The sequence below is a fragment of the Penaeus vannamei genome, chromosome 15, assembly GCF_042767895.1.
Source record: "Penaeus vannamei isolate JL-2024 chromosome 15, ASM4276789v1, whole genome shotgun sequence".
Classification (NCBI taxonomy): domain Eukaryota; kingdom Metazoa; phylum Arthropoda; class Malacostraca; order Decapoda; family Penaeidae; genus Penaeus; species Penaeus vannamei.
The window spans coordinates 15,596,671-15,606,670 of NC_091563.1; the positions used below are offsets into that span (position 1 = coordinate 15,596,671).

Genomic DNA, 10,000 nt, shown 5'->3' on the forward strand with positions numbered 1-10,000 from the left:
AGAGAGAGAGAGAGAGAGAGAGAGAGAGAGAGAGGTTGACGTCTTCCCTGCTCCCAGACACCATTCATAAGCGGTTAAAGTCAGTCGCATCCTTCTTTAGGCTCGTCGGCGCAACTACGAAAAAAAACTCTTCCTCATTTCGTTATGGTTAGAAAATAGATAATTTCATGAGGATAGACAGTTAAAGTGGATATTTTTGGAAGCATGTCGATGAAGTAGGACTTGTGAGTGCCTTGCTGATGTGAGAGAATTGCGATTTTCTCTGGGAAAAGGAAAAGGTTGAGTCGCCATGGAGGAAGAGAAAAAGGAAACAGGTATGTTTATCTCGACCCTTGGGGAATATTTTTGTACCTAAGTTTTGTATAATGAATTGTGAGCCCGCACAGGGACTTATTAAGTAAGGGTGAGGATAACCTAAGTTACCTCATCCTTTTGAGATGTAATCTTACTTTTGTCTCAATAAACGTGTCAAAGCCAAAGTCTTGGGGAATTCCTCACGTCCCTGGGGTTAAGAACTACTGTATTAGAGAAAACCATGTTGTTTCATATAGATATTCTTATTTCTTATTTGGAATTTACATTAATCCATTACATGTGTCTCTAAATGACACCTCATAACGATCGTGTCTGCTGTACCCATTGAAGAAAAAAACTTTATTACAATTCTATCTATTAATGTGATTCAATTCCCTTTTAAAATGTAGTAAAATTGATAATCAAATATAGAATCCCATTAATACTACAATAATTAAACTTATTAATGATTGTTAATTGTCAACCTGAGTTATCATTACTCCAAATATCTTCATGAAAATACTTAAACTATTTTTACAAATTGGAGTAGAAATACGTAAGCGTTATGCGATTAAGTAAAACATTACAGTTGTCTCAGATATATCACCTGTAATACTACTACTACAACTGCTGCTATCTTTATCATTATTTTCTGTTGTAGTTGTTATTGTTATTATCATTGTTATCATCAGTATCATTATCATTATTATATTTATGATTATGATTATGATTATGATTATGATTAGGGGTATGATTATTATTACCATTGTCATTATCATTATCATCAATATCATCATTCTTCTTATCATTGATATTATTATTATTATCGTTATTGTTATTGTCAGTATTATTACTACTACTATTGTTATTATTATCATTGCTATTATCATTTTTATTTCTGTTATCATTATTGATATTATCATTATCATTATTATTGTTTTCATTATTTCTATTATCATTATCATCATTGCTATCATCATTATTATTTTCATTATTATCATTATTAATATTTTTATTATTGTTGTTATTATTTTCATAACTATTATCCTTATTTTCATCATCATTATTATCATTGTTAGTATTAGTAGTAGTAATAGTTGTAGTAATATTGTTAATAGTAGTATTAGTATCAGTATCATTAGTACTACCAATGTTATTTTCATTATCATTATTATTATTGTACTATTTAATTATAATGATGCTCATAGATAAGAGATATGATGATAATGTTAATAGAGGTAATAATTCTGATAATATCAAGGAAGATAATAATGATAACATTAATGAAAATGATGACAGTAATAGTGATGATAATGATATTACAAAAAATAACAATAATTTTTGATGATGATAATAACATTAATAACAATAGTGATGGTAGCAATAATATTAATGGTGAGGATAATAGCAGTAATGATAATAAAAATAATAATGATAATACTAATACTAATGCTGATACTACTACTACTACTACTACTACTACTACTACTACTACTAATGTTAATAATGATAATGATAATAAAAATGGTGATAATGGCGATAATGATGATGATAATAATAATAATAGTGATGATAATGATGTTAAGAATAAGATAATCGTTATGATAATAATGATAACAATAGTGATTACAAAAATAATGAAAAAAAGATAATGCCGATTACAACGACGATGATGACAGCAATATTAAAAAATTAACAATTTAACCAATAATACCGGCAATAACAGTGATAATAACTAAAATAAATCACCCCGATGACGTCATCCCTAACCCAAGGGGTTCTTAACCTAAGATCCTTTTATCCCTTCGAGGTCCTTTAGGATGAGATAAAAATCATTTTAACTTGTTTCCTTTTTAGATTGTTTACTTTAAAGTTTAACAATACTCTGTGCATCTCATAAAATATGTATGAGACAATCAGATCTCAATAAATGAAGTATATTAAACCCATACAATGTTGTTTATGTGAATATTTCAAGGGGAAGGGGATCCAAGGCTTTCAAACTGATTCTTAAAGGGATCCGGGACTCTAAAAAGGGTTAGGAATCCCTACCCAAACTCTATCTTTTTTTTCTCCTCTTAGCAGACGAGCCCCCGCGCGGCTGGTGGGCGAGGCTGGGCAAGAACGAAAAGTTTCGAAAGATGGTCGGCCATTTGTCGTTAATCTCCGCCCTCTTGGTCTACACTTTCATCGGCGCTCTGGTACTGGCTGACGGAGGTGGAGGAGGTGGAGGTGGAGGTGGAGGGGAAGGTGGAGGGGAAGGGGAGGTGGAGGTGGAGGTAGAGGTGGAGGTGGAGGGGAAGGTGGAGGGGAAGGGGAGGAGGTAGGAGGTAGGAGGTGGAGGTGAAGGTGGAGGAAGGGGAGGGAGGTGGAGAGGTAGAGGTGGAGGTGGAGGAAGGAGGGGAAGGGGAGGTGGAGGTTGAGGTGGAGGTGGAGGTGGAGGTGGAGGTGGAGGAGGGGAAGGGAGGTGGAGGTAGAGGTGGAGGTGGAGGGAAGGTGGAGGGGAAGGGGAGAGGTGGAGGTGGAGGAGAGGTGGAGGTGGAGGGGAAGGTGGAGGGAAGGGGAGGTGAGGGTGGAGGTGGAGGTGGAGGTGGAGGGGAAGGTGGAGGGAAGGGGAGGTGGAGGTGGAGGTAGAGGTGGAGGTGGAGGGGGGTGGAGGGGAAGGGGGTGGAGGTGGAGGTGAGGGTGGAGGTGGGTGGGAAGGTGGAGGAAGGGGAGGTGGAGGTTGAGGTGGAGGTGGAGGGTGGGAGGTGGAGGTGGAGGTGGAGGGGAAGGGGGAGGTGGAGGTAGAGGTGGGAGGTGGAGGGGAAGGTGGAGGGAAGGGAGGTGGAGGTGGAGGAAGAGGTGGAGGTGGAGGGGAAGGTGGAGGGGAAGGGGAGGGTGGAGGTTGAGGTGGAGGTGGAGGTGAGGGTGGAGGTGGAGGTGGAGGGGAAGGGGAGAGAGGTAGAGGTGGAGGTGGAGGGGAAGGTGGAGGGGAAGGTGGAGGGGAAGGGGAGGAGGTGGAGGGGAGGAGGTGGAGGGGAGGTGGAGGGGGGAGGGGGAGGGGCAGGGGAGGTGGAGGTTGAGATGGAGGAAGGGAGGGGGAGGGAGGAGGAGGGGAGGGGAAGGGGAGGTGGAGGTAGAGGTGGAGGAGGATGGCGAGGTAGAGGTGGAGGAGGATGGGGAGGTAGAGGTGGAGGAGGATGGAGAGTAGAGGTGGAGGTGTAGGAGGAGGGGGAGGGGGGGGGGGAGGAAGAAGGGAGGTAAGGTGGAGGTGGAGGAGGAGGAGGGCAGGTGGAGGAGGAGAAGGAGGAGGTGGAGGAGGGAAAGGGAGAGGGAAGGGGGACAGGAAGTGGGAGGTGGAGGAGGACGTGAGGTGGAAGTGGAGGTGGAGGAGGAGGGAGGTGGAAAATAATAATGATGGTGATGATGAGGAGGAGGTGGAAGATGAGGATAATGATAATGATAAGGAGAAGAAAAAGGAAAACAGTGATGATGATAATGATGATGTACAGGAGGAGGAGGAGGAGAAAGATGTTGATAATGATAAATATGATAATGATAACAATGAGCAAGAGAATGAAGAGGATGAAGATGTTGATAATGAGGAAGAGGTGGAGAAAGGAAATCAAGAGGAAGACAATAAAAATGATGAGGATTATAATAGTGATGATGATGAAGAGCAGGAAGAAGAGGAAGGTGATGATGATGAAGATAATGATAATGAGGATGAGGATGTTTGAGATGATAATGATGATGATATTAAGGAAGATGGTGAAATTGATGAAAAGAAAAATTACGATAATGATGATGATGAAGAAATTGGTGATGATGATTACGTGAGAATGAGAGGTGTGGTGATATCAGTCGTTCATGATAGTAACAATGATAATGCTAATAAGAATCATAAGCATGCAGGTAGTAGGAAAATGAGGACTGTAATTGTTATTATCAGGATCATTACTATCATCGTTATATTTTTTCTTATTATTACTATCCTTATCATCATAATCATTATTATCAATTATATGATAATTATAATAATGGTAAATATTATTATCACTGTTGGCTTTATTATGATCATTATTATTATCGTTATTAATTTTAGTATCATCATCATTATTATTATTATTACCATCGTTTTTACCTTTTGTTATTTTTATTACTATCATCATCATTATTGTTGCTGTTGCAGTTGTTATTATTATTATCATTATTATCATTACTGTTGTCATTATTATTACTATTATCATTATTATTATCATCATTACCATCATAATGATAATGATAATGATGATTATAACAATGATAATAGTTATCATTATTATTATTACTATTATCTTTGTTATTATTATCATTATCATTACCATTATTATCTTTTTTATCAACATTGCCATTATCATTATTATCATTAGAAGTAACAACAGTAATAATAGTAGTAGAAGTTATTGTTATTGCTGTTATTATAAGACTTATAATAATTATAAAACATTTTCTCTACCATTTAGGTGTTTCAAGCAATAGAGTACGACGAGGAGGTGATTCAGCAAGAAGCCGTGAGGGTTCAACTCATGAAAAATCGCCGCCATTTTATACAAGAGATCCTTAATCTAACAGAGAGCGCTGGGTTATCCTCTATTTTTTCTTCATTGTCTGATGACCTAGGTGAATTAACTTGATGATCTGTATATTTGAATTTTCTTGTATGTAAAATAATACTATAGTTTGTGTTTGTACCATTATGAAGGTATTTTATGTAATGTATGTCTTATTTTTTTTTATAAATGTAAATTATCGTAATGTGATGCTATGTATTTTTTGTCGTTTCTTTAGATTATTGTCCTTGTTTGATGTCAAATGTTACGATACTATTAAGAATACAAGATATACAGGTAGAAGAATGAAAATTGGTATGTTTATTTACAATTCTTATAGCCAATACAATGAAACACCTACAGCACTTTATAGGCCTATGTTGTCAATCATTACGTTTTTTTGCAAGGACAATTCCCAGTAGAAACAACGTCCGTATACATCACAGCTACTCTCAATTTACACATTATATTTTCTAGAATATCCAGAAGGAGAGATAGGAGAAAGCCTCGCCGAAGGGGAATGGAAAGACGAGAGCGAAAGAGCAGAGAGAGAAGAAAAAGTGTCCATGATTCTGAGAGAGTACGAGCAGGTCGTGGTGGACAGCGGCGACGCCCGAGTGACTCCTCTGCAAGCCGGGACAGAACCTGGTTGGACTTTCCCGCAAAGTGTTTTCTTCACTGCTACTGTTCTAACTACTATAGGTCTGTATTCTTTGTAGTATTACAGGGAGTGTTGCATGTAATATAGAAGACTGAAAGGATGTACGTGCTTATTGCGAATAATGGTTAAACACTAGAAACTAATTGCAAGATTTGTCTAATTCTCTAATAGTCAGTCAAATTCATTGAATGTTCAGGTGTTGAGTATTTTTATTTTTTCATTTGTTATTATTATTTCAATATTATTCACATTCACTTTTTGTGGCATAACTGTGAATGTCTCTCTATTTTTGTGCGGTTTGTAAAACGCACATACTTGTAAATCACAATCTATCATTTTTACGAAATTAATTCAATAAATAATTTTGATCGATTACTTTCTGTCTGCTATCGCATTTCCTTGTTTCTTACGGACATCATTTTCCTTTACGTGCGCCATTCTGCTGGAGAGATTTTCCTATATCTGCACCAGATTTTTTAAGCTCTAATTCTACATTTCTCTCTCTCTCTCTCTCTCTCTCTCTCTCTCTCTCTCTCTCTCTCTCTCTCTCTCTCTCTCTCTTTCTCCTGCTCTCTCTCTCTCTCTCTCTCTCTCTCTCATTCTCTCTCTCTCTCTCTCTCTCTTTCTCCTGCTCTCTCTCTCTCTCTCTTTCTCTCTCTCTCTCTCTCTCTCTCTCTCTCTCTCTCTCTCTCTCTCTCTCTCTCTCTCTCTCTCTCTCTCTCTCTCCCTCCCTCCCTCCCTCCCTCCCTCCCTCTCTCTCTCTCTCTCTCTCTCTCTCTCTCTCTCTCTCTCTCTCTCTCTCTCTCTCTCTGTCTCACCCTCACCCTCTCCCTCCCTCCTCTATCTCTCTCCCTCTTCCCCCTTTTCTTCCCTCCCTCCCACCCTCTCTCACCCACACACTTCTTACCTCGTTTTCCTCACCATTCCCCTCACCCTCACCCTCTCCCTCCCTCCCTCCCTCCCTCCCACCCTCTCTCCCCTCATCCCTTTCATCCACACCCTTCTTACTTCCTTTCCCTCATCCTACCCCTCACCTCCCACACCCCCTCCCTTCAAGGCTACGGCAACATCGCCCCTATGACCGTCCGGGGCAAGATCTTCTGCATCGTCTTCGCCCTCGTCGGGATCCCGCTCACCCTCACGATCATCAGTGACATGGGGGAGGTGCTGGCGTCGCTCGTTCCTGTTGAGACGCTGTCCAAGATGCTGCCCAAGTGAGTGAGGGGAGTGAGGGTCGGATGCTTTGATGTTTTTTAAATGTTTGTCTGTTTTTTTCGTTTTTTGGGAGCTTTTTTACTTGCTTTTTTTTCTTTTGGTTTGCCCCTTTTTTTTTTTTTTTTTTTTTACTTTTATTTTCGTTTTAGTTTTTTTCTTCTTCTTTTCGACGATTTTTGTTGGTGGCTCTTTGTTTTTCTTTCTGTTTCTTTTTTTCTCCCTCTCATTTTTTTTTTTTTTTTTTTTTTTTGCTTTTTTACTTTTTTTTGCCCTTTTTTAAAATTTTGTTTTCGTTTTCTTTTGTTTTCTTCTTTTCGACGATTTTTGTTGGTGGCTCTTTGTTTTTTATGTTTGTTTTTTTTCTCTCACTTTTTTGTTTTTCCCTTTACTGTTTTTGGTATCATTCTTAATTGCTTTTGTTTTTATTTTATCTTATTGTCGACGTGTGTGTGTACAACACTATCTCACGGGCGATTCGGGGAGTCACTCGTTCCTGTTGAGACGCTGTCCAAGAGCTTTTTTAAATGTCTGTTTCTTTTACCTTTTTTACTTGTTTTTTTAATCTTTTTGTTTGTTTTTTTTGTTTTGCACCTCCTCCCCTTTTTGGTGTGTGTTTTTTTTTTTTTACTTTTGTTTTCGTTTTCTTTTTTTTTCTTCTTTTCGACGATTTTTGTTGGTGGCTCTTTATTTTTCTTTCTATTTCTGTTTCTTTTTTTCTTTCTCTCACTTTCTTGTTTTCCCCTTTACTATTTTCGATGTATCATTTTTAATTGTTTTTATTTTATTTTATTGTCATATGTCATGCCCAAGTGAGGTAGGGTCGGCCTCTTTGTTCTTTTTGAAATGTCTGTCTGTATTTCCTCTTTTTTTACCTTTTTTACTTGTTTTCTTTTCCTTTTTTTTACTTTTTTGTTGTTTTCTTTTTCTTCTTCTTTTCGACCTTTTTTGTTGGTGGCTCTTCTGCTTTTTTGTTTTTGTTTCTCACTTCCTTGTTTTCCGTTTTCTGTTTTTTTTTTGTGTGTATTTTTTTGTGTTTTTGTTTTTATTCTATATTGTTATCGTCGTGTGCGCGTGTGTATACTAATCCACTCTCTCTTTCGGCCTCTGTCTTTTTTAAAATGTCTGTCTGTTTGTTTTTTACCTTTTTCGTCTTATTTTTCACTTTTGTTTTCTTTGTTTTTCTTTTTCTTTTCGACGTATTGTTTCTGTTGGTGGGTCATGTTTTTTGTTTTGTTTTGTTTCTTTCTCTCTCTCTCTCTCTCTCTCTCTCTCTCTCTCTCTCTCTCTCTCTCTCTCTCTCTCTCTCTCTCTCTCTCTCTCTCTCTCTCTCTCTCTCTCTTTCTTACTGTCTTTGTTTTCCCTTTTCCGTGTTTGGCGTATTTTTTTTTGTGTCTGTTTTTTAATTTTATTTTATTTTCGACGTGTGCGCGTGTGTACAAATTCTCTCACTCACATGGGCGAAGTGTGATGGTTATTCTGTCTGTCTGTGTTATTTATGTCTTTATTGCGTGTCTGTGTTTCTTTTGATCTCTTTGTCTTGCTTTCCCTTTTCGTCTTTTGGTGTTTTATTTCGTTTTCGCTTTTCTTTTCGTGTTGTATTTCTTCTTTTTCGTGTGATTTTATTTCTTCTCTTTGTTTATATTTTTATTGTTTTTGTGTTTTTTTCATGTTTTCTTCGTTTCTCCTTTTGTCTTGTATTCTTTTTCAAAATTTTTTTGTTTTCTTTCGTGATTCCATTTCCTTTTCGTACTTTGTCTTGTTATCGTGAGTCGTTTCTTCTGTTCGTATTTTCCTTTCTTTTCGTTCCTTTTATTTTTCGTTTTTGTTATTTCCGTGCCTTTTCCGCTTTCGTTTCTAATCGTTATTCCGACCTTTATTTCGATTATTTTCTTTAATTTCATTTCTATCATTTTTCTTTTCTTTTCTTTTCATGTCTATATTTACTTTATATAATTCTCGAGCCTTTTTCACTTCTCTTGGCTTCGTTTTTCCTCTCTTTATGTCTTCTGTTTCTTTGCTTTGATATTCATAGGGTTTCGCTTCTTGCGTTTCCTATGAGTATTTTTTTCGGCTTTTTCTGAGGCTTAGAGTCTGTGATGTACTTCTATACCGATATGAACGTAATGGACAAACACACACACACACACACACACACACACACACACACACACACACACACACACACACACACACACACACACACACACACACACACACACACACACACACACATTCACACGCACACACATTTACATTCATATTCACACACACACATTCACTCACACACACAAACATATATATGTACACAAAAACAACAACAAATATACATATATATATATATATATATATATATATATATATATATATATATATATATATATATATATATATATATACATACATACATTTATATATATATATATATATATATATATATATATATATATATATATATATATACACACACACATACACATACATATATACATATACATTATCCACCTCCTCTTCCGCCGTTCGCCCCCAGAGGGAAGCTCCGCCCCGTGGCCACCGTCCTGGGCGTCCTGGCCCTGCTGGTGGGCATCATAGCGATGGGAGGCTGCATCTTCGCGCCGCTGCAGAGATGGACGTTCATGGACGCTTTCTACTTCTGCTTCATCACGACAACGACCATCGGGTTTGGTGATCTCGTGCCGGGTGAGTGTGTATGGTACGGGGGAGAGAGAGAGGGGGGGGGGAAGGGAGAGGGAGGGAGGGGGAGGGGGGAGAGAGAAGGAGAGAGAGAGGGGGGAGGGAGGGGGAAGGAGAGGGAGAGGGAGAGGGAGATGGAGATGGAGATGGAGATGGAGATGGAGAGGGAGAGGGAGAGGGAGAGAGGGAGGGAGGGATGGAGGGAGGGAGGGAGGGAGAGAGAGAGAGAGAGAGAGAGAGAGAGAGAGAGAGAGAGAGAGAGAGAGAGAGAGAGAGAGAGAGAGAGAGAGAGAGAGAGAGAGAACGAAAAGAAAAGTAAAAGAAAAAATCAGTTTTGGTGATCTCGTACCAGGTGTGTATGGTACGGGATGTGTGTTCTTTAGGAACTCTGCTATGGTAAGAGAGAAAAAAGAAAAGAAGAGAGGTAAGAAAATAGAAATATAGATGGATAGATAGATAGATAGACAGAGAGAGAACGAAAAGAAAAGTAAAAAAGAAAACCCTAGATACAAACATTTCAAGTAAAACTTTACTCCTGTCTCGGCAAGAAAGGAAAAAAAAGGTG

General features: G+C 38.3%; 1 protein-coding gene across 2 annotated transcripts in view; it reads left to right on the forward strand.

The window, feature by feature from the left end:
- Positions 1 to 51: 51 nt before the first annotated feature.
- LOC113812985 (two pore potassium channel protein sup-9) overlaps positions 52 to 10,000 on the forward strand; it is a 12,041-nt gene continuing 2,092 nt past the window's right edge. Inside the window, exons 1-6 of one of the 2 annotated variants that reach the window (XM_070130473.1) lie at positions 52 to 314; positions 2,377 to 2,495; positions 4,782 to 4,938; positions 5,346 to 5,570; positions 6,587 to 6,743; positions 9,272 to 9,441. In XM_070130473.1, coding sequence (XP_069986574.1) covers positions 290 to 314; positions 2,377 to 2,495; positions 4,782 to 4,938; positions 5,346 to 5,570; positions 6,587 to 6,743; positions 9,272 to 9,441 — 853 coding nt within the window. In that variant the 5' untranslated portion in view covers positions 52 to 289. The remainder of the gene's footprint in view (positions 315 to 2,376; positions 2,496 to 4,781; positions 4,939 to 5,345; positions 5,571 to 6,586; positions 6,744 to 9,271; positions 9,442 to 10,000) is intronic. The other variant, XM_070130474.1, reaches the window with a different exon arrangement.